This window comes from Nesoenas mayeri (assembly GCF_963082525.1).
Source record: "Nesoenas mayeri genome assembly, chromosome: 13".
NCBI lineage: Eukaryota > Metazoa > Chordata > Aves > Columbiformes > Columbidae > Nesoenas > Nesoenas mayeri.
In genome coordinates this window covers 9,529,547-9,554,195 of record NC_137550.1, presented here as the reverse complement: position 1 = coordinate 9,554,195, position 24,649 = coordinate 9,529,547, and the positions used below count along the sequence as shown (strand labels likewise).

At 48.5% G+C, this 24,649-nt stretch overlaps 1 protein-coding gene across 1 annotated transcript in view; it reads left to right on the top strand.

Annotated features, from left to right (window-relative positions):
• Positions 1-24,219, top strand: part of GAB3 (GRB2 associated binding protein 3) — a gene marked incomplete at its 5' end in the record, with an annotated part of 65,634 nt that extends 41,415 nt beyond the window's left edge. Inside the window, 9 exons of the mRNA XM_080352544.1 lie at positions 5,285-5,588; positions 12,966-13,182; positions 13,637-14,115; positions 16,578-16,633; positions 17,702-17,957; positions 19,100-19,181; positions 20,808-20,910; positions 21,835-21,948; positions 22,959-24,219. Coding sequence (XP_080208670.1) covers positions 5,285-5,588; positions 12,966-13,182; positions 13,637-14,115; positions 16,578-16,633; positions 17,702-17,957; positions 19,100-19,181; positions 20,808-20,910; positions 21,835-21,948; positions 22,959-23,075 — 1,728 coding nt within the window. The 3' untranslated portion in view covers positions 23,076-24,219. The remainder of the gene's footprint in view (positions 1-5,284; positions 5,589-12,965; positions 13,183-13,636; positions 14,116-16,577; positions 16,634-17,701; positions 17,958-19,099; positions 19,182-20,807; positions 20,911-21,834; positions 21,949-22,958) is intronic.
• Between the last annotated feature and the right edge of the window lie 430 nt (positions 24,220-24,649).

Sequence of the window (24,649 nt, the reverse complement as noted above, 5' to 3'; positions counted from 1 at the left end):
GCCATGTAAACATGTCATCATAGTATCACTCCTTCATCAAGACGGAACTGATTTCAAGGGGCCTCCAAATAGATGTAGTATTTCTTCTGGATGCGTAGATCCTTTCTGTGTTGTAAGTGAGGAGCCTAGGCTGAATCCCCGGAATCAGTTCCTATTTAAAGGTTACTCCATCTCAACCATGGAAGTGCAATCTTTCACCCTTAAATTGGTCCAAATTATCGTGTAAATTTGGCAGCGTGTGCAGCTTCAGACTAAATATTGTCAGATATTATTGGCTCTGATCAGTGGAAATGCATTCCTCCTGGCCACAGCCCCGCCACCCCAGCCCTGCTCGCTCCTCTTGTGTCCCCGCTGGCACTGAGCAGCCGGGGGGCTCAGAGGAGCTCTTGAACCTGACACCAACACCCCACAGCAAACACAGGGCCTGGTGCTCTGGCACAAGCTGGTGGGAATAGCTCCCACACGCTGCAAGAAGGTGTTGCAGCAGCACACGGGCGCGGGTTGATGGTGCACAAAGTGCTGCCCAAAGCTGGAGGGAGCGAGGAGCAGAGCTCCATGCTGGGCCACAGGGAGCCCTCTCGGAGCTCAGTGCCTGGTGTCATGGTGCTGGCACAGGCACAGCTGCTGGTGTGGGTGAGTGATGGGGAAGGGAAGGAAGGCACACACCATGTCCTGCTCTGTGGACAAGGGTCACGCTGCAAAGAGACAAAACCAGGGATGGTGGGACAAACCGTAACAGGGGAAGGAGGAGGCAGCCTTGTGACTGGTAAATGGTAAAAAGAAAACTACCAAAAGCGTATGACTATGTAAAAGCCGGCCGTGCTGTGCCGTGGGGCTGAGCTGGGCACTGGAGATGGGCTGCGGTGGGGTCTGACTTGCAGAGCAGAGGCTGGAAGGTGCCAGGCACCCTCTGTGCTTCTGGCACGGGGCTGAGGAGCCCCATCCCCTGCTCCAGCAGAGTGGGCTGAGCAGTACACGAGCTGCCTGGGTCCCTGTGAGCTAAAAGCTGCCGCTGCCTTCTTATCTGGCCAAGGCCTGGCACAGCTGGAGGCCCAGTGACTCCAGCGTGCTGCATCCCTTTCCCCTGGGGAAGGGAGACATGTATCTCACTGCAGGCAAATGCCAGCAAAATGAGGAGATGATATTTGATTCCTGATGATAAAAGCCTCATGCTGAAAGGTGTGCCAAAACCCCTGCTTTGCCTATGCCGTGGAGCAGGGCGAGTCCTGTGTATTGGCAGTGGCAAACCTGTGAATTTCTCAAAAACTCAGTGCATCGTACACTCAACATTGTGAAATAAGCAAAAACATTTTCTAGTAAAGGCACATATGGGTGAAAGTTTCAGAATGGAAATGAGGCATTGAGGGGAGACAGTGATGGCCCTAGATATGTCAAATGGGAGACAAGGTGCAAATGATGGTACTTCAACCCCAGCCATGCAGGTAGCCATGTCAGTTGCCGATGCCACTTTCCTTCAAGAGAGCGGAAGAAAAAAAAGGAGCCTGAAAGCCTGGAGAGTCAAGGTGCAAGTGCACTGTGTGTGTGCTTGCAGCCTGATGGTACAATGAAGCTGATACTAAGAGCAAGCACCCAGGGAAGAGCTGGTCCTGTCTCTTCTCACCCTCCTACCCTGTTCCTGGTGATGACCAGCTGTGCCCAGGCCAGGCTGGGTGCCAGGGCACTGGGCTGGCACCGCTCCCATTTCCCAGTGTGCGATGAGGTGGTTTCTGCTCCCGTTGCTCTCCCAGATGGCTTCCTTGGTGGCACAGAGGAGCAGCCCTGGCTCAGGGCAGCAGGAGAGCTCACCGGGTAGCACCGCGAACTCCCCTTTGGCCAGGCTTCACCGGCACCCTGCCATGGCACCCACACTGATCTCAGGTAGGGTTGAGTGCTTAAGTGTCTTTGAAGATCAAGTCTCCTTCTCCAGAGACATCCAAACCCGCCTGGATGCATTCCTGTGCTGTCTGCTCTGGGGAACTTGCTTTAGCAGGTGGGTTGGACTGGATGACCTCCAGAGGTGCCTTCCAACCCCAGCCATTCTGTGATCCGAGCCTGTGAGTGCTCACTCACCCCCGCCGCTGACTCAGGCTCTGCCCATTTAAAAGCTGCCGACCCTTGGCACTTCTCCCTCCCCTCGGCTCCAGGTCCAGCGGCGGGTCAGCAGCACGGACAGGGCATTTGCTCCGGTCCCTTCAGCTCATGGCAAGATACCACCAATGGTTTCAGAGCACATTAGCACTTGGGGCACTGAACGATGGTTAGCTTGCCCAAGCTTGCGGTATCACCAAAGAGCAGTTCCTCTGCCCATCTCCACCCCCCATCTTCCTGCCTGTTTCCTACAGCTCCTGTGTTAGGCTGTTTTTGGCTGTCGGGGGCTGGCTGCGGCGCGGCGGGCAGTGAGCCTGGGGCAGGCAGCGAGGGTGGCCATGCGGGAGGTGGAGTGGGGAGGCCCGCCCTTCCCAAGGGCAGTGCAGATTTGGGCAGCTATCTGGCATTATTTCCCCCCAGCCCTGTTTTCGTGGCTGCCCAGCTATGATAGAGAGTGTTTTCTCACACAGCCTCAGCCCTGCTCTCCTCTCACATCATAAGCCACACTGACCAGGCACCTCTCCAGTCTCACGGTGCCAGCTGGACGATAAGCATGATCAAATTGCGTATCTGCAGGGAAATGGGTCATCAGGCAGCTTCTCAGCTAGTACAAAACCACAAGCAGCAGGGCCACAGTGCTCGCACCACGCCAAAGCCAGCCTGCGCCTCCAAACAGAGGGTCCATGGGCTTTTCCACGGACTGCAGCTGCAGTTTTCTTTTTCCTCTCACCAGCTGCCCAGGTCGTGCTGAAACTACAGACCCCTTTAGCCACATGAAAACTAAAATGCTAAGGAAATGGGTACTGGCCCATGCTGCCTAAGGGTGTTGTATCACCAGGCAAGCAGCCCTGAGCTGGCTCCAGCCTCAAGGCTGAGCTCCCAGCTTCCCGCAGCTGTGTGGGTTTCATCTAAACATCATGTCCCCATCACCCTTCCCCTTGGTTTGCTCCCATGCAGGTGATTTCCATGCAATTTCCATCAGAAGGAGCCAGGTGTATTTAAGCTGCTGGGCTGGCAATACTGGGGAGGAGTGAGAGATGGTTTTGGGAAGGGTTGATGGCCTTTTCTGCCTTAGCAGCCTGTGCTCTGGGAGGCAAAGAAGCAGATCTCCTTTAGCTTATACCTCCTAAAGTATTTCTCTTCTGTTGTTTAGGAGTGACAGCATGTTAAGGGATGTCATTTTCTGTTCTGATGCATCTGTGGGATGTGCATGAGCCCTGTGTGGGCTCTTTCTGGGACTCTATGTGTGAGATACCTGCTGGGCTGTGTTCTGCTGTTAAAGTTTGCTAGTCAGGAAAGTGTTCTTTCAGTTAAACACTTCTCTTTTGTTTCTGTTTCCTTTGGGGGGGTGGTGTTCCTTTTTTCCTGGCTTGCACAAAGTTAGGTTTGTCTGGGATATCTCAGTAATCTGTTGTCTCTAGCTACTTTCAACAGAGACCAGATCACTTTCAAACCTCAACAGGTCATGAGGGCAAGACCTAATTTTATTTGTGCAATACACTTTGTACTGCACCTCTGCTTCCTGTTTGTTCCTGATGTGACCCCCCTCTCTGAAGACTCCCCCCTTTGCACAGGCCAGTATGTGCTTGTTCAGCCTTGCAAGAGCTCCCTCTATATTTCATTCTCTGGTCCCTGTAAATTATTTTTGAAGAACCTTTTGGTTGCAAAACAGATTAAGGTACTGTCAGGCTGAACAGACTTTCTTCTAGATAAATTTTTGGATTAACGTTGACAGACTGTGGAAAAACTTGCTGCACTGCAAGAAAGTCTCTTTTAAGTAGGTGTGGGGTGGCAGCTTTTTCTTGACAAATGATTGTTGCTATTTTTTGTTGATCATTTTAATTGTCACCATGCCCATGGGAACTCAGTGTCAGCAGAAGCTGTAGTGCCTGTATTGATCCTAAACTGACAGTAAGGACTCTTACATCCTAATGAAAATATCCTGAACTCAGTTATTTTGCCTTAAGGCCAGAGGGTTGACTGTCGTAGTAAAATGACAGACAGATCCGCTCTTTGCAAAATTAGCATGATTTTTTAATAAAATGCAGGTTTGCATTGTTGTGACAGCTCATTTTGCAAAGAGCACTTGAATAAGATTCAGGCAGGGAGGCTATGGTGGTTGCTGTTCAGATGGTTCTTTAATGAACTTTTAATTCTTATAGAGGCAACTGAAGCAGCCAGTGACTGTACAGTTATAGCAGACGCCTGGGCAGTGTGTGAGCCCCTGTGCCTTTCCCAGAGCTTGCTGGTTTGGGTATGACTTTATCCAACTCAATTTTTATGGAGCTTAGTAAGAGGGAAGCTCCTAATGTCTTATTTCAGCTTTTCCCTGTGGAACAGAGCTTGCGCTGGATTTCTTCTGGCCCTCAGAGTAAGTGTGTTGGCGACAGCTGTAATCAACACAGAGGCACTTATACTGTTGATGAACAAAAACAGCTGCTGGAAAAAAAAGGAAAATATGTGATGTTTTTCCTGGAAAACTGCATATAGCTTTATAAAGTGATGCTGCAGCTTAGCCCTGCCAGGACTTCGTTTAAGCCTGTATGGGACCCATCTCTTCAGTCACAAGGGTCTAAAAGACATCAGTGCTTAACAGGTTTGGTTTGGGTTGATGGTCACTTGAAGCAGTGCCTGTGTAAATAGATGTGTTTCTATAAGGTTTGAAAGTTTTCTGTTTAACTTTTTAGCACTACAACTCCCTTAAGGTTTGTTCTGAGCTTTCAGAAGTAACTGGCAGCTCATTAACAGCTTTTTAGTAGCACTGAAAAGCACTGGAGGGAAGCAGCACAGGCCATCTGGAGCCCTTGGCTTTGCTGGGCAAGACGTGTTTTGCCAGATATTAGCTCGTGTACAGCAACAGAGGGTGCAGTCCTGGGTGTTTTCATTTCACAAAGAAAAATGTGTTATAATCTATTCTATAGATGAGATGTGAAGCATCGGATCATTTTGATTACACCGTGCTGGCAGGCTGGGGGCGAGAGAAGGGGAGAAGTCTTCTAGCTCCTCTTGACCTGCAAAGGGACAACTCTCTGCCTTTTTTCCTATCACAAACACAAGCTGATAGCAAGCGCTTCATATCAAAGTCACAACCAGCTTATCAAAACACCTATAAAACTTTAAAGAAAATGAGCGTGTGTGAGCTGATTTATATATAAGGTGGCCAGCACTAACCGGGCGCTGTTTGTGCCGTTTGCAGGCATGGCGGAAGCGCTGGTTCGTGCTGCGCAGAGGCCGTATGAGCGGGAACCCCGATGTGCTGGAGTACTACAGGAACAACCACTCCAAAAAACCCATTCGGATCATCGACCTCAACGAGTGCAAAGTGCTGAAGCACTCAGGGCCCAACTTCATCAAGAAGGAATTTCAGAATAACTTTGTCTTCATCGTGAGAACCACCTACCGCACCTTCTACCTGGTAGCCAAAACTGAGGAGGAGATGCAGATCTGGGTGCACAACATCAGTCAGATCTGTAACTTTGGGCATCTAGAAGACGGCACAGGTAGGATCATGCTCACCTTGGGGGTTGGGAGGATGACCAGTGTCTGGGCTGTTCCGCAGCAGCACCCAGGCTGAGAAGAAACATGGACCTTGCTGCTGGGGCTGGGCAGGTGCTGTGGGACTTTGTTTTCTATAACTCCACACAGCACTGAGATGCTGCTAAACCCTGATTTGAAAGTTATCAGGGATCTTGCTGCTGGTGGGTAGAAATGATAGCTGGCTGCTTGGTCTCAGTTTGATGAAGCAATTCCTGCTAGAATAAGCAGTGGGTCATGTTTATGTGAAAAGCTGACTGAGTGTTATCTTCTGGGGCTGTTTATTTCATTACATGTCCCATATTCATTTAGTTTGGCTTAATGTAAGACACCTGTTCCAGGAAAGTGTCCTGCAAAACTTGTGCTTTCTCAGGCTTTTTCTAGATGTGGAATGTGCACAGACTTGTGTGTATATGCACATATATAAATCAGTGACAAAAATACTGAGCTGTCTTCATCTATTAATGAGAAGAAAAATAAAGAAAAGGCAGAGGATAGGTGAGTGTTAGAAGTGTGTGTCTAGACTTAAGAGACAGTGCTGCCAGTGAAGCATAAAATTAGCCTGTTTTGCTAGGACCTACACCAGTATATACTCAGTAGGGTGAATTTCTTGGAAACCACCCAAGAATTAACCACTCTAAGATGGATGCAGCCAGTAATTAAAGTCAGGACCTGTATCATCATTAACCTACCTTTCAAATGAGACAATCAGGCTCAAATAACAGCAATCTGTAGTTCCCTTGACATTTCCAAGGGGCAGATGCAGCAGCAATTTGAGAGCTTCATAGGAAGTGAGTCAGAACGAAGTCCTTTGCTATGATAAAAGGCAGTGCAAGAGCAGAAGAGGGTGCTGATGGAGGGACTGGATCCCAAGGGCAGTAATGTGTTTGGGGGTATCATAGTGTGGCCAGGCAGATTATTCTGCCGTGGTCCCTGTGCTGCTGCGCCCACACTGCTGCTGCTGTCTGCAACTGCCACATGCTGTTGCCTCTAACTTGAGAGGAGACAAAAGGCTACCGTGAGATGTTTTGTTTTAATCTACCCTAGTTCCTGGCCTGCTTTAATCTTCTCTTTGGTAGTTTATTCTGAGGGGAAATGGGAGTGGAAAGAGCACGGCAGAGCTTCTATTATAAATCTGATGTCTGCCCTTTCCTGGTCACTTTAGAGACCACCAGGAAAACATGCTGACACAGTTTTATGTGCCAGTACAAACTGCCCATGAATGCAACTTGCAATCTGGAGCTGGTAGCTTTGAGGGATTGGAATCAATAGCCCTGTGAAGCATTGATGTAATCAGGGTTATTCAGTAACCCCTTTCCTACTGATCTGCCTTTGACACTGAGATGTTGCTCTTGCATTGCTATTTCTGGTGCAGACAGAAATTTTAGACACAATTTTCCCAGTTACTCTGAACTGAAGGTAAGTCTTTCCCTGCGAAACAGAAAACAGAAAAATATTGTTTTCTCTCAAATGTGTATGCAGACTTCTGCTGGCACTGTGGTGAGGATGTGCATAGGGAGAGGTGATCAGTGCCAGAGAAGCTGAAGCAGCAGCTGTCCCCAGGACAGATGCATTTATAGTGGGACATGTCTGTTGTGCTGGTACAGCGCAGCATTGCTTGTAAGACTTACAGATGGGCGATACTCACAGTATTACACAGTGATATTTCTCTCCCACCAGAGATTGCCAGTGTAGAAGTTGACAGATAAGGAGTGACAACCCTTGGTGTGGCAGTTGGAAAAGCTGACATCCCAGCTGTCTGCTCCATTCAAGGCCGATATTATCCCCCAGGAAGTTCGGCAGTGCAGAGCATTTGCCTTGGTTCAGTATAAAGTCTGGCACCTGAGTTTACAGCCCCCATCACACACCACATAAGCTGAGCTTCCAGCCATGCACTTGTTGTATCTCTAATGGTGAACAGCTCATAAGATCTTCTATTTATCCTGCGGTTCATGCCGATGAGGTCAGGTCTGGGGTGTATTCAGGTCAGGCTGTAGGGCACAATCAGATCCTCTGCTTTAAAACTGCACAGTTCCACATGTTGCACATCACATTTCAAAGAGTTCCTAATTGCTTCAGCTTTTTGGAAGAACCTAAATCCCCCAAGAGCCTGTAGTTCTAAACAAATTGCCCTTACAAATTAACATAAGAAGAGCAAAAGTCTATTAAATGCCATATACTTTTTTAACTTCAGTGCTACTGTGATAAAAAAATAATAGTCTCTGAAATGAATCATCAAAAGAAAGGCACATCAATTGCAGGAAACTTTAATAAGCTGTTCTGTGTATTAAAATGATTATCAAAGCCAATATTATATGGTGAAATCAATCATTCTTAATCCTTGCATCTCTGAAAACTTGCTGTGACTTTGAGGCCAAAACCACATCTGCCGCTTTCTGCTGCAGCCACAGGTTTACGCAGTGGCTCGGCTGTAAACACTGTCCTCTTGTTCCCGGTTAGTCCCTTCCAGTAGCACAGAAGCTGGACAAACAGCCAGGCCCTGCTCACCAGCAGCCTCTGGTCTGACGGGTAAGCAGCCAGACACCGACCAAGGTTGGCGAGAGTGCAGCTGGCCCTGTGAGGACAGCTTTTTGGTCAACAAGAGCGGGGCTGGCACTGCAGGCAGATGTCAGGAAGCACCTGGGAAGGCGGCTGTCGGGAAGGACTGTCCAGCAGCAGCCCCCGCGCTGGGCGCTCGGCTGCCACCAGAAGCAGCTGCTGGCTGAGCGGGACAGGGGAGCTGGTGCCTTTGCTGGAGGAGAGAGGAGGAGGCTTCCCTCCCTGTTTTCATGCCATTTCTATGTAGAGTCTTCCTTCTCTGGTGAAGGCTCCCAGTGGAGCAGTCAGTCCCCAGCCCCACAGGACCTGTGGCCACACAGGGGATCAACATGAGTCTTGAGCTGAGTGGCTGTGCAGGGGATGAAGTCAAGTGAGGTGGCTGTGGGACATCACATGCATGCTTTTTTCCATATGCAGGCTGAAACCCCGATTGACACAATGCAATATAGCAGCTTTTCATTGGAGAAGCTGCTGTGAAAGTTGTTTAGCCATTTTCATTAGAAAGCCTTACTTCTAAAGGTTGTAGTTGTGCATTGAATGTTCCCCCAGGCCATGCCTTGGCAGGTAGCTCCTCAGCACAAGAGGGACCTTTCTTCTTGGGTTCACTCTTCCTTCTTCCACAGGCTCCAGGTATTGTTCCACATCCCATGTAAACACCTTGTTCCTTTTGGATGCAGCCCTTGTCTGAAGGTCCCTGCTGATCTCCATCGCTCCCCTGTTGCTTTCCTCTCTTCTAGAGCACTCAGGGCCACAGTGAAGCCTGATGTCCCTGCCGAGACCCCCTCACTGCTGCCCTCCCTGCACAGTGCATAGACCAGGCCATTGGCAGGGCCACCCTAAGTGACAGGTTACCCTTGGGTCCCTCTTGGCTGCCGACAGTTGGATTAGAGCATTTCTGCTCCTCCACCTTCCCCTCACCTCTGTTTGCTCTCTTGTTCTCACCCATCCTTGCCCACTGCTGGGACTGACTCCCTTTCTGCCTGTTCCTCTGATGGGGTTTTTTGCCTCCTTATATGTCTCTTCTATTATTTATTATTATTGTTGTTGTTATTTTGCCAATGTGCACAGACTCTGCTGTGCCACGGGGATGGTTTGATTCCCCAGGACCTTGCTGCAGCGTCGCTGTGCAGCATCTCTCCCGGCCAGGGCACCCTGCGGGGAGCAAAGCGAGCTGGGAGCCCCACATTGAGGGGCTGTCTGGAGGGACTGAGCTCTCCTTGCAGAGAGACACTCCTTCTCCTGAGCGTCTTCACTTTCTTGCCCCACTCTGTTCGCACACGCACTGGGGCAGGCAGGTCCCCTTGCACAGGAGCTGTGGGGGTTCCTCCCAGCCCATGCTGAGGACGGGCACTGGGGCTGCTCCCTACACACTCCTTCCCAGCAGGAGGAAATCCCTTCTCAGCTGCAGGGACTCAAGGCTGCTCTTGAATGTCAGGCTCTGGCCAGGAGGTGTGGGTGGCATTTCTATCTCCTTGGCATGGCCATGGAGCCTGGTGGGGGGTTGCTGTGAGCAGAACACCTTCTATTTCACTGTGTCCTTGCACTGCTGTTGTACTGTAACAATTTTGGGGGAGCTGGCTGGGGTCTGTAGCAGGAGGGAGAAGCCCTCTGTTTCTCCAAGCAATGGCCCCACATTGATGGGGAAAATCACCATAGAGGACGATGATGGTCCGCATCTTCCATGGTGACTTTCTCTGTCCATGCAAGGCAGAGATTTTTTGCACTGGTACCCACCAAAGCAGTTATTTTGGCAGCCAGAGACTCCTGCTGTCTCTCTGGCAAAGGGGAGGGCAGGCACCAAACCTGTTCTCTGTCTTCTCACTGTTGAAAGTGGCCATGCATAATTTATTCTACCCAGATGCTGTTGTGGTACAACTTTAATGCACGCTGATTTGGTTACCAGAAGAGCTGGCAGGGACCAGGACGGTCTGTTAGGAGCTGGCTGCAGCTCCCTGAGCGCCTAAGGTTAGAAAAGGGCAGGCCTGTGCTGTCCCCATCCCTCCCTCCTGCTTGCAACGTTTGCCATGTGGTCTGCAGCTCACAGCCTTTCCTGATGGGATAATCTGTGGCTAAACCCTGTGAGTACCAGATGGAGTTCAAGCCTGTTCATTCCCTGTGTTAATAATCCAGAACATCATTAATTTTTCTCACTTATGCATTGTGGCAGTTTTTAGTTGTTTGTCTGTGTCTTTTTTTTTGGTCTTTTTTTCTAAATGTGGTCAGATGATGATGTGAACATGCTTTTCTGAGATCCCTGTGGAGTTTGCTTGGTGCATATTTGATCATCCTCAGCTTGCAAGACAGCTCTCAGAGTCCAAGATTTGAAAGCAGAATTACTGTCTGAGCCAGCACAATGAACATTAAAAAAGTTATTTTTCAGATGGAAAGGCTGCAGCCCTCAGCTCTGCTTTGCAAATGTGAGACCCCATAAAAGCCATTCTTTCCAGATGCTCACTGCTGAAATCCCGCTGCTATAAGCACCTGCTCAAAATTAAGCAAATGCTTTGCTTAAGCTTGTATTTAAGCATGTGCTTATGTGCTTTGCTGACTTGGGGTCCATCACTGCACCAGACCTGCAAAGCTAAGGGGAGGAAGCAGCAGTGAGTCAGTACTGGTAGACGGGAAGGAAAGGGGCAGCTCCCTCCCCAGTTTAAAGGGATGAGGTGCGGGGTAGCACAGGGGGAAAAGATCAGATGTTTTACTCTTCTTCTCAGATGAGGATGATGGGCTGAAGCTTGCTGTGGCTGGTGTGGAAGTCTGGGTCACCAAAGGGTTTTGTTTGTGTGCAGTCATGTTGATGTCTAACCACCCAAGTCTTGGCAGCTCTCTCCATCCCTCCTGATCTGCTTGCACATACATCTGGCACCTCCCAGGGCTGAGAAGTGACTGCAATAACCCAGTGCAGTGTCAAGGCTTCTGGCTGTGTGCAGCTGAGCACAAGGTAGAACCTGACGGAGGATCTCAGGATATCACCACACAGGATGCACCCACAGCATGCACACAGATGGTCAGGGGCAAGTTCCCAGTATTTCCAGCAAATTCTGGATTTCAGTGTTAGGGAAATATGCCTTCTTGCTATGCTTTAAAAGCATGTTTATGCTTGGTTTGCTTTTATCGGCAGTAGCTGGTTTCTTGTGTTTGTTTTTGCTGCTGGGTTTTGAATTCTGAGGAAGAGTCTTGCAGTTTTGCAGACTCTGGCGGTGTCTGTGCTTCAGCCAGAGAAACACATACCCACTGCCGAGCCCCACGCATGTCGGGGGCAGCCGGGGCACCCAGTGAGCACTGCCTGGTCCTTGTGTAGCCCTGGTGATGGAACCACCATGCAGCAACCTGAAACTTCATTAGAAAAATCATATTTTCTAATTGAGGGCTCATGATTCCGGTGCTGCTGGCTGAACTTGCTCCCAGGAGCAGATGCATTTGCAGAGCTGCTCTGCAAAGACACCCCAGGACCTTCCCATTCCCACTCCACAGCTGCCCACAGTGGGAAGTCTCACTTGCACTGAGGACTTGAGTTTTGAGTCAAACTGCCCCAAAAGCGGGGGCAGAGGCTGCGCTTAGCCCTAACTCTGTGAGCTCAGCCTCCACCCCTTTGTTTACAAATATATAAAGGTTTAGTGTCAGGAGGATGGAGCCAGGCTCTTCTCAGTGAAAACCAATGGTGGGACAAAGAATAATGGGTTCAAACTGGAACATAAGAGGTTCCACTTAAATTTGAGAAGAAACTTCTCAGTGAGGGTGACAGAACACTGGCCCAGGCTGCCCAGGGAGGTTGTGGAGTCTCCTTCTCTGGAGACATTCCAACCCACCTGGACACCTTCCTGTGTAACCTCATCTGGGTGTTCCTGCTCCATGGGGGGATTGCACTGGATGAGCTTTCCAGGTCCCTTCCAACCCCTGACATTCTGGGATTCTGTCCCACCTGCAGGGACAGAGCTGGGAAAGCAGCAGCACCAGACTTGTCCCTGCTGCCTGGTGATGCTTGGGCCAGGTGGGTATGAGTCCCTCAGCCGTGTGCTGCCAGTGATGGGCAGCCTTGGTGGTCAGAGGTGGAGCCAGAGCTGAGCAGGTGGCTGGCTCTGTGCAGCCCAGACCTGCTCCTCTCCCCTCGCTGTGCCAGAGCGGGGCACTGGCGTGTTATGCCCGGGGAAGGCTCCTCTGTGCCATGTGGTCTCCAGAGAAGCAGGGTCCCTTTCCTCAGCAGAGCCAACGAGCCTCCTGCTGGGCAGCAGCAGCTGCAGCACCGCTCTCGTGGCTTTGATCTCCAGCCTAGAGAGGCATAAGGAGTTTGTAGACAAGTTCAGAGGTGCAACAAATCTGGCTGCTCCATGAGTGGCCAAGCTCAGTTTTGTCCACTGAGATATAGAAAGTGTGAAGAAATCAATCCCTTGTCACCATGAATTTGAAGTGTTGGAGATTAAGTATTTGTGTTAGAGAAGTCCTAAAAAATACTTGATAAAACAGGGCGCTCTGTGTCAGGTCTTTGCTCAGCAGGGGCTGTCTCCATTGCTGTCTGCAGGAGGGATGTTATAGCCATGCAGGAGTGGAGGCCCCCAGAGCAAGGGGTCTGCCCCCTCAGTTTGGCAGCTGACTTACCCAGCCTGGGCAGGAGGAGCAGCTGCAAAATTAGGCTCCCCTTTCCCTAGAATCAGTTTTTTGCCTTGGCCCACTGCTGCCTTGGCGTCAAACATCCCTGGTAAAAAAGCAAGGTGGTGATCGCCAGGAGAGGCTGCGGGCCAGGGCGAGTCAGACCTGTCTCTCAGCCAGGGCTCTTCTCTTTGCAGGTTCCGTGGAGAGCTTGTCTCACACAACCTCATCCCCGCAGCCCTCGCCGGCCGCCTCCACCCACGCCTCCCGCATCGCCGATCCCTCCTTCTCGGTTGACCACGCTGCTGCTGACGCGTTCACCGCAGAGGAGACCCACAGCGAGTCGGAGTCAGTCTTCCTCCCCGACTACCTCTTCCTCTCCAACTGCGAGTCGGGCAAGCTCAGCCACAACAGGTGGGTCTGGGGTCTGCCAGGTGCATCAGGCTGCCTGCCCAGTGATGCCCTGGGAAACTGGGGCTAACTGGTCCTCGAGCCCTGCTGCTCAGAGTAGGCTTCTGAGCACAACAGGGGACCATTAGCCTAACCCAATTTACGGGGGGCTTTTCATAGCACAGATTAGCAGTCGAGTGTCATATGTTGGTCCTGGCCCTTTCCCGGGTGAATGGCTGGGCACCTCATGTATGGCCTCCCTCAAGATGCCCTTTCTGCCTGCTGCTGCCCAAGGTGCTCCCAGAGTGCCCTGTCCCCCAGCACAGCTCAGGGTGGACCTTCCACAGCCATGTGGAAGGGACAGATTTTGTCCCAAACAATGAGCTTCTTGTTTTGGTTTGGTTTTTTTGCTGTGCACTTGCTCAGTTTCAACCAGGAGATAAGGAAAGTGTAGGTCCTGACCTCTGTCTCTGTGCAGGTGTGACAGCTGGTCAAATTCAGACAGATCTCTGGAGCAAACCTCATCGGATGATGTTTTCGTGGACTCCTTGCAGTCTCAGCCCTCCTTGTACCTTGTACAGCCATCCATTGCTGGCACTGTGCACCAGGATGGGGCCCCACTGGCAAATCACAGCGCTGTGTCCAGGAGCATAGACATTAACGGGCCGTCTAGTGACCTTTCCTCCTCTTCTCCACTGCTGGGGACACCGCTGACACCAACCTTTCAGATTGACAAGAGCCAAAATGCGCTGCCCTACGGTGTGACCCAGCTGGACATCCTGTCCAACACGCCCCCACCGCGGCCGCCCAAGCCAACCCACTTCTCGGACAGGAGAGGAGACGAGGTGGGCAGCGGGGCCCTCCAGAATGGGCACGCAGGGATGTGCCGCGCTCAGGTCGCTCTGGTGCCCAGGAGGATCTCCTTGTCCAGCTTAGACAACGTGAGGAACTGGAAAGGTGAGTGCATTTCCAAGAGCCAGCGATGCAGGACCAGTGCAAGGGATGGAGCTGTCCCTGAGCACGGAGTGGGTGCCCAACTCCAGTTGTACCTCCCTATCCAACCCACTGGGAAATCATACACCACCCAAAGCAACCTAAAATGCTTGTTTCAAATTAGTTGGTGAGCAGGGTTCAGACATGTCCCTCACATTCAGCTGCTGCTCTGTGAAAACCCATCAGTGTGCACACATAGGCAGCAATTCTGTGATCTCTTCAGGGTGCCTCAATGGCATGTTAGTTTTCCATACCCTCTCCCTCTCCAAAAGAGAAAGCAGCATAAAAACAAAAATGAAAAGCCAGCCGCTGCATCAGGCAAAGCCAAACTCTCTAGGTCAAAATGTGGGCTCGCCCATGGGAAATGCCTTTGTAGCTGTGCTGCTTCCCAACACCCAGTCCTTTCCATAACAGCAGAGTGTCATTTTGCAGCTTAGAGTAAAGAACAGGAAGCCACAGAGACACTGGGGCTGGGATGTAATCCTGGTTGAACCAAGGACTCTGTGTGTCCTTGAGCAAATCCTGCTCTGTCCTTGCACTTCAGTCAGGGTAGGCTGGAAACCCACTGCAGAGAGAGGCTCTGCTGCAAAGCAGGTTCTGCTCTGAGCTGAGGGGTCTTTTCCACTTGTTCTTGAAACACCGTAATTGCAAACAAAAATAACTGTCAAAACTCCAGAACATCAAGGTGTCAAAAAACAGCATATGCAGTATGGCACAGGTTTGTTTTGTGGTGCCACAGAACAGAGGGAGGCAGCTGGCATACCTGGCTGGAAATCATCACGTATTATATTTTGCAGTGATGTGTCATTTTCGATGAGGAAGGAAGTGTAGGTTTTTAAGAACAAGCATCCTTTACACTCCTGTAGTGTGAATGACCAGCTGATGTTTTGGGCCACCAGATCTTTCTCTTAAAGCTAAAGTAAGGAGACCTCTGTCCAGCCTGCTCATCAGTGTACAAACAATTATTGGAAGGTTTCTAGAGAAGCACCCATCAGTGGAATTGGTATTTTTAATTATCAGCTATTTGGTTGCTCTCTGAAATGTGCTGCTCTTGCTTCTGCACATGTGCTGCTCTAATGCTGTCAGCGTGCTTGAGACAGTTAATGTTCCTCCATCCCAATTTATGCCAAGATGTTTTTAAGAGGATTAAGTGGCCAAATGTCATGTTCTGCTACCATGCTGCAAGGTTATCTCTGCCTGACAGGGGGCAGCAATGAATTAATAAGTGCTGCTATTTTTTTTCTTACCTTAAGTGCAGCTGAAACTATTTGAAAGGTTAAACTCTGAATTAAAATGTGTTTAACAAGAAAAGCTGGAAAAAAGGGAGAAAGAAGCTGTTCCTGACCAGCTCCCAGAATGAGCCCACTTGAGTTATTTGCTTCATTTTTTGCCCTTGGCAGCATGTAAAAGCTGCACAGATGTAATTAACCCAGTGCACAGACAGTGTGTGCTGCTTGCAGTGCCGTGAAGGGAAGGAGCTGCGCATGTGTAAGGCACCTGTGTCCTGGCATCTACTGGAGTGTTGTGCATGAATGCCTTGTTGCCAAAATAATAAATAAGTGTAGCTGTCCCAGGACAGTGAACGTGTCTATCTGAATATATATCCGCACTAACATTAGTGCTCTGTTCTTGTTTGGCATTTTTGCCTTTTATGCTGATACTGCCACAAAGAACTCCAGTTGCAGTGGGGTATTGGCATCTCCACTGAAAGCAGGGGCTGGATTAACATGGTTGCAGGGTGTTAAAGCATTCCCACAGAAAAGCCATTTTCTACACAGAAAGTAATTTTCCAGAGGAGGATGGTAGTCGTAAGCAGCTTCAGCTGCTGGTCTTCTATGCACTGAATGCCAGATTTCATTTTTTTTCTACCTTTTGCTTCAAAAATAAAATAGACCACGACAAATGCCAGCCTGCACAAGGGGACACTGACTGCTGAGCTGTTCCCTGGCTCTTTGTTCCCCATCAGCTTGAGCCACTTGCACCACATCAGCATTTCTGGGTGACAAAGAGGAATATTTCTCTCCTACCATTAAGTTTCCCCCTGTACCCTCTGTACAGTAACATGTGCTTCCCTGGCACCTTACACGTGAGGTTCCCACATAATTTTCCAAACATTAATGGATTAATATTCCCTGTAGTCCCATTTCATATAATTTCTCCAACTTGACAGATGGGAAAACAGAGTGGGACTAAAGCAGGAACTTGGTTTCATCATACTTAAAATAGATGTAATCGCTCTTGAAATGCTACTGATTTGATTCTGATCTTAAGTGTCATTGGATTTCCTCATTGAGGATAAATACTAGGAGTTATGGAATCTTTATAAAGCTCTAATTATTTTAGGACCATATGCTTTACTCCAGAATTATCTCTGTATCGTTGGGCTGCCTTATCACATTTTTAATCACATTTTTTTTTCCTTGCAGCAGACATGGAAGGCAGTTCCTTAAGAAGTCGGGATAAGAGGCTCAGCTTAAATTTGGTAAGTACTCTGCTTGCACAAATTTAAAACACTGGCACATGACAAACTTCAGAATGCGAATCATTTCACTTCCTGGTATTCAATCATTCCTCTCCTATGTTCAGCAGAAGAATGAAAGTAAATGGAATAAGCACTTGGTTTTGGGCAAATTCTGTGCTGCTTCTTCACAGCCACAAAAAGACTTTGAGAGAGGAGGGAGTAGGAGGCCACAATGCTGAGCACCCTGTTTTTAAAGCAGGTGAAACCAGGTCTGTTGTGAAGAACGATACCAGTAGACTCGAGAATTAAACTGTTGACCAGCAGCACCTGAGAACACTCCTTATCTCTTGAAAAAAGGGTCTAAAGAAGCCTATCTTTTCATCATCCTGAGGGGTATCTTCTCTTTAGGACACAGGAAAGTCTCTGCTCTCAAAGCACTTGTGATTCAGGGCTCTGCCAGTCCAAAGCTTCCTGGCTCAGCCTTTGACAGACATGGTTATATGTGGCACCATCACACGTCACGCAGCCGGGCTTCTGTCTGCTGCTGAGCACTCTGTTCTGTGTGGGAGATCCTTTGCTGCTTGTATGTAAGTTCAGGTGGTGGGCAACTTATATGATTTCTAGTGTTTATTCTCAGCTATCAGAAGTCACGTGTATGTCTGTGTGTCTGCTCTCTCATCTTCCATGTTGGCAAAAATCTAGTTCATAAGACGCCCTCTGTTCGGACGGTGTTTTGTATGAAGGAGCCTCCTTTGTTTTATAGGTCAGAATTACTGCTGGGAGAGTTAAGTGCAGTCTCACTGAATTTGGAGCAGTTAACCTACTTAAGTCACCAATAAGTTTGTTCCTCGTTTCCAGCAGTGACGCGCAAAGCTCAGAAGAGGACTTCGCCAAAGCTGCAGCCTGCATCTGAACTTATAGATTTGTCTCGTGTCTTTCCAGGTTGCACCTCTTGGAACGGGTCACATCTGGACCCTCCTGGCCTGAGGCCGGGCACAGATCTGTTGCTAGCTCACCCACCTCCTGGCTTGCAGGGGGTTAGCTATTCATTTATTGACCCGTTTATCTTTTCCCCCGTTGCTCCTGAAGCCCTGTCGATTCTCCCCGCTCTACTCAACTGCTTCGGAGAGCACGGAGGACAGCTACGTGCCCATGCGCCCCAGCACCTCTCCATCTGCGCCCAGCTCCGACTGCTCATCTGACGGCTACATCCCCATGAGCCCCGGCTCAGCCACCTTTACGTTCCCTGTTGTCAGCACTGAAAAACTCACCAGCCCGTTACCTGAGCTTCCCTCAGACCTGGAGCCCCCGCCGGTGAACCGAGACCTCAAGCCTCGTCGGAAACGTAAGCCCAGGCCTAAAATGCATTTGGCGGCCAGGGGGTCTGGATAGCGGGACATGGGTGACCTCCTTCGATAGTGTCATTGCACATTTTAAAGTGCTTCCCACTCTAGCGAAGGGGTTGAATTGCTGTACAAGTGGCGTATGAGCCTGTAGCATGGGATACATCTGCAGGGTCTTTTGTGAGCAGAGGAAGAGTGTCCATGCCTACTTTTGCAATCAGAGATTGGGTGGCTGCATGTGGTGCGTGGGTTCAGATCCACTGGCTGCAAATCGCCAAATAGATGTAGCCTTGGACAGCAGACTAAATCCTGCAGCTCTGAAGTATGCGTGCTGCTGTCTCACCAGCTCCCTGACCTTCCAGGAACGGGACATCCAAACACTCAAATACTCAAACTTGATGTGTGGGCTGTTGGTTAAACCTCTGTTGGGCAGGCACAGCTGTCTTGGTTTAATTAGGAATTTCCTGTGGATGCTTTTACTGATGGTAATTTTCCACTACTGCTTTTCATGGCACCTCCAAAATCTGAGTTACGCTTCCAGAGGATATACTGGGGACAAAATTCAGCTTTACAGTGGAGAAATTGTCTAAGCCTAGCCTACATTAAAGCTCTTTGGGCTGCAGAGCCACAGGGCTGCTCAGAAATTGGTTCAGGAAATGCTACTGTGAAGTGGGTAAAGAAATTTAGGCCATTGCCAGGAAGCAAAGCAAGCTCAGGTCCTTTCTTAAAGGGTTTTGAGAATGGACTGGAAAGATGGAATGATCTTGATCTCCACGTGTAGGACCTTTTTGTTTAGAAGAGAGCTCAAAACCTGGCTTGACCTGTAGGCTGAACTGGGCTCTCCTCTTGAAGGCAGCATACAGAGAGCAGATTTGAGGCAAGCACACGGATCCTGGGGAGCATTTGCTCTCCTTATGCCCATTGTATTTGTTCTATTATTTTAGGATAAATTAAGTACTTTGCTTTCCAGTGGTGACTGAAGTGGTCATTTGTTACTGATTTCTGTCTTGATTTTATCATCATGTTCTGTGAAATACTCTGTTAATTTATTGCTGTTAATATAAAACTGCATTTTTTTAAAACAGTCTGTACTTTTCATTACCTCTGCTGTCGGAAATGTAGTTCCTTTTGTGTCTACTTGCAGCACGGCCACCTCCTCTGGACTTAAGGAACCTCTCCACCATCCGGGAGCATGCCGCCGTGACCAGGATGTGGACTGTGCCTTAGTAAGTCAACAAGAAACCTGCTGTTACAGTCTTCTAAGCATTGACATTGTGGAATGGAGTTAAAAATAACTTATCACGTCCCACAAGAAACAGTTTCCTGGCAAAGCCCACAAACAAAAATTCCCCAGGGCTCCTTCCAGCACCCCCGGGCTTTTGTTGTCTCTATAAACCAGGGCTCCCTTTTCACAACAGGCAACTCCAGTGCGCTCAACATCATGCAGTGATGCTCAGTCTGTTTTGAAGGTTGCTTTTGAAAAGTCTGAATTTGGTCTGCGCTCTGGTGTGGCTTCTGCAATGGCTAAAAGCTTTGCGTGCCTGAATTTCTTTTTTCAAAGTGAGAGCCATTTTTGTTTCTGAAAATTAATATTGCAAAGGAGAACCAAGGAAGATAAAGATCTGCCTGACTTGTAGCCTGGGTGTAGAGTTCTGCACTGCCACGCAGCAATTCAGACTTGATCTCTTGGTGTGACCTTGTGTCACAGGAAATTAATTGTGGAGTAAAACACACTTTTGGTCCCAAATCCCAGGTGGTGTGAACAGATGATACTTTTGGGCTCCAGAGGCAGTGAAAGGCTCGTCTTCAAGGAACTCATGAGCTGGGGAGGACTGCAGCCTGCTGGCTGGGGGATCTCAGCGCTCAGAGGGGGAGCCTGATAGGAGAGTCAGCTATGCTGAAGGTTGCTTGCAAAAGCCAGGAATTCCCACCAACCTCCTTTGTGTACCTGGGACACTCCAAAAAAATGTGTTTTTTCACTAGCATGAGTGCCAGACGGGGCGTTTCCACTCCCCATCTCAGGTACTCATGTGGAGGGCAAGAGGGAGAGGAGATGGGCGGTTTCTGAGTTGCAGACCCCTCTGAGCCGTACGGTCCAAAGGCGGTGCAGCCCTGCAGCGCTGCCTGCCCGCCCCGCAGCCCTGCCGGAGCCGTGGTCGCTGGTGCTGACACACTGCGGAGGCCTGGGGGGTAGCAAGCTCGGAGAGAGTTTGCATGGTTTACATTAACAAAACTAAAAAGGAAGTATGCCCAGAACTAATAAAGCAAAAGGAGTTATACTGTTCATGCTGCACAAAGCGGCCACCTGATTTCCTAATAACTAACCCCATTGTTCTGGCTTGCAATAATTTATTCCCGATATACCTATGACAGATATTTCCTTGTACAAGGGCTGAGTCGCAGGCATCCCCGTAGCACAAATGGCATGTGTTTACAACTGTGTTCAAAGCCAAACAAGTTCCTCTGCATGCACCTCCAGCAGCTGATTAATTCACATTCATCTCCAAAATGTGAATACCCGCACAACTAAGTGACTGCCCCATCAGCGCATATCACCTGATGAATGATAGCTGTCTCTGTGCCCCTTGTTGAAGAATTGCTCCAATGGTTTATGCCTTCTGTCATACCAGAGATGGCAAACTTTGACAAATCCCAGAAAAAAATGAATAAAAACCACTCATAGCAATATAGCACATGCTTTCTAGAACTAAGGAGTGGTTTTGAATATCCTCTCCATGAAAGCTGCAGCGCTAGTGTGAGTTTATTCACCATATGGACTGTGTCAGGCTTTGGCTTCATTTCAGAGCATCTGTAAGATGCTTCCTTAACCTCTCCTGTGTTTTTCTTCATAGCAATCGAATGAGCTTTATCTCACCAGAAAGAGACGGTATTAATTCAGCAAGAATATTTGCCAATTCAGTTTCCGGAGAAGAGGAAGAAAGTTACATTCATATGGTAATCTTCATTTTCACACAGCCATCCTTTGCTTTATTCTGCTCTGTCACATTGATGGAGAATGCAGAAGTTTGTTTTCGAAGAAAAAATGTTGAGAAGGTTTGTCCTTTGCCTTCTGTTTCTTAAAAAACATGATGAAATGGTTTTAAAGCAAAGACACTGGGACCAATTTACGGAGAGATAAGGGAAGCCCTTCTTCTGTTCTGCAGAACTCAGCTGTTCGCCCACGAATGTTGCTGAGCAGTTCCAAGAGATCACAGGGATCAGCCATATTTACATGAGAACTCTTTAAGGCAAAGGAAAATGAAATCTTTTCACCTTTTAAAAGTGTGCCTTGCAAAATCTCGCAGGAAATGACAGAAAGCCGTTAGTGCACTTCCTAAAGAAACACACCAAATATTGTGCAGAAACAGAACTCCCATTAAAGTCTCATTGCTTCTGCTTTGGCTGGTGGCACTAACCCCACTTCCCATCCTATAAAAGCAGAACATCTGGCTCTGTGGCTTCTTTTTCTTCTGTACCTATATCTTGCAAAAGATAAGAATCTCAGTTTCCTTTAAATTTTGGGTGGGAATGGATCTCAAATCCCTTTATCTGAGCCAGTGTCTACAGATTTGGCTCCATAGCAAAAGCCCGACGGCAGTGGCTGTAGAAACGTGTTGAAAACTGACCACAATCTCCATAGCCATAGTTTCAAATTTTAACCCACACCTCTGCTAGATCAAAGTCTGGTCAGGAGGGCAGTTCCAGTTGTAACTACTCCCCATTTGATTTTTCTTGTCAAATGAAACCTTCCATACAGTTGTGTGCTGACCCTCCTCACTCATGTTCTGCTAGACAAGTCTCCCACTTCATAGTTGTAGCCCCGTTCCCTTTTGGGATCATGTTTTAAGAGCATTAAAAGTTTCTCTTCTTTCCCAACAGGAGCACAGACAGGCAACATCTCCATACAGTGGTGCTTTTCCATGGACAAGGAAATCTAACCTTGATTACTTAGCACTGGATTTTAATTCCGCTTCCCCATCCCCTGTACAGAAGGTACGAGTCGTTTGAAAGACCCCACAGCCTCCTCTCTTTGTCTGCTGGGAGGAAAACAAGATGGAGACACAGACTCTGCTAGGTGCCCTAAGTATCATGATGAAGCCAGTCATGTTTCCAGATGACTGCATTTGTGGCAGATTCAAGATTAATATAATAAAAGCACTATTAGGGTGATGACAAGGTGACCTCAGAGTGACTCATAGGGGTGCCATTAACAGGAGCTCGGCAGAGGGCACGAGATGGGGCTGGGATGTGCAGCCGTGAGGGCTCATAGGCAAGCCTGTAGGTGCTTGCAGGATCTCTGCATGCTCTTTCATTTTCATCCAGCCTCCACAAACCCCTTCCTGCTAGTTTTTCCCCCAAATCTCTTTGCAGTAACAAGTTTGCAGCCCATAATAAATTCATGGGGTGAAACTGTGCCATCTCTTGTAACATGGAAAAATGTGCATCTTTATTCTTGCTTCGCCAAAAGCATTTCGGTTTCCTGAACAATGCTGAGTAAATACATTCTTTGTCCGAAGAGCTTATAACCTGCTGAGGCAGTGGGTAGGTACCATTGCAAAGCAACAAACTGTTGTTGGTTTGGGCCATTTTATGTCCTGTGTATCATTTTCCCTGTTGGCTAATACTCTTGGATGCAAAAGACTCAAGACTCCTAAGCTCTCTTAAATTTAAACCTTCGCTTTAGTTAAAATTCAGTTCGGTTATCCGTGCAGCAGGATCAGTCGGATGAGAAGAGAACAGTTCTCTGCATGGAAATAGCCAGAACAGCACGTTTCCCTTGCTCACTGTGCTGGGCTGAGTGACAGGGTGACAGATGGATAATTATAGCTCATGCAGGCTGTAAAGCAATGCATTTGTCAGCTGATGTCACTGTGAGCTTCAAGGTGAAGGGAAGCAATCAAGGAATGGGGGAGAGGGAAAACAGAAAATCAAGCCAAGTTTCACTAGCATCCCTTGTCAACCCTAAAATTGTTTACATTGTTTTTTTCCTCTTTCTTTCACAGAAACCTTTTCTCTCAGAAGAGCAGAGAGTGGACTATGTCCAGGTAGATGAACAGAAGACTCAAGCTTTACAGAACACTAAGCAGGAATGGACAGATGAGAGACAATCGAAAGTCTAAAGGAAGAAGATTTGGGATCTGGAGGATTATTTTTTTTGCACTGGAACCACAATGTTAATGAAGCAGCTATCACAGTAGAGTTCAAAGGCAGAGAGAGCTGTAAGACATTTAAGGTCTGTAGAGGAATGGTGTTTTTAATGGAAACCTTTGATTTCAGCTGGAAATAGTATGTTGAGTGAGTGGTTCACTGATGATTGAAGTAATGCATTACCCCTTTTACTGCCCTTTCCAGTAAGCTACAAGGTACCATTTTCTGGCATGATTCTGCAACAAGTCATACACTTAATGTTAACAAATCCACTACATGTTGCATTAATCTAGTTAGTCCTGCCTTTTCCCTCTGTTGCATAATTCCTAGTTGCTAAAGCTATTTTCTGGTATTCCTACAAATACTACAGATGCTCAGAGCGCATTTATGGCAGCGGGCGTCTGGCAGGTATTGGTGACTAATCAACTAAGGGCTAAAATACTGAAACAATAAAAAGAACTTTTTTAATATATAGTGCTTAAGCAAAGCGAATTTTGGAAAATATTTTTTCCCCCGGGTTTAAAAGGCCTGACTCTGAGCTGATGCTGTCGGAAACTCGAACCAGGACTCCGCACCGATGGGACTGGAACGCGGGGTCCTTTCACCCTCTGGACGACAGTCATCATATTAAGCTGCTTCTCTCCATTGTGGCTCATCCTTGTCGCCTTTCTGTCTGACTCCTACTGATGTTTTCTCCCCTGTTTTGAGGAGTGTCTTCAGCACAGCACAGCACAGCTGCTCCTCTAGCAGGAGGCTGCAGGCACACAGATCTTGGCTGGCCAAAAAATAGAAATGGAATCTGTGAGCCTGTTTCTGCAAGTCTTGGGAGAACTGGCAAAGGATCAAGAATGTTTTCATCTGAACTGCAGAAGAAATGCCATTGGAATTTCTGGTAGCAGTCGTCAAACCGATTGTTTCACTAGACCCAGCCCCAAAAGAAAGAGAATTAGGAAGTGCAGCTTGCTCTGAGAGAGGCCAGCAGGCCTGCCAAAGTAAAACAATGTGCTTACGCGGCGTGAGGACCTCTGGGTTCAGGAAGCTTATCTACCTTGGGACTTGCTACAGGCACTATCTCAGGATCACATATGTGTATAGTTTATAACATTTAACTTTAAAAGCTTGGCTGCAATCTTTATTTTAAGGTGGCACACAGCCACTGGAACCGTGGAAGTATGCAGTACTGCCGGGTGACCCACACTGGATTTGGTCTTGCAGGCTTTGCTCAGGCAGGTAAGTCCCACTCAGCCATAGCAGGTCTGGCCCTGTCAGCATAGACAGACAGACAGCCAGGACCCTTACAAAAATTTCCTCTTTGAAAGCACCGAGTCTCTGGCCTCCCTTCACGTGCCTGTTGCTATCGCGGTGTATTACTGTAATCTGACATCATGAAAATGCTGTTTTACCAAACAGAGGTTGTAGAAATGTCATTGCAGAAACTACTGACATTTCAAGGCTTCTACTTGCTGTGCCCCATGTCCCCATTCTGCTTCAGCCATATGGGCGCTCTGGGAGGCTGAGCAGCACCATGACTGGCTGGGGGAGGCAG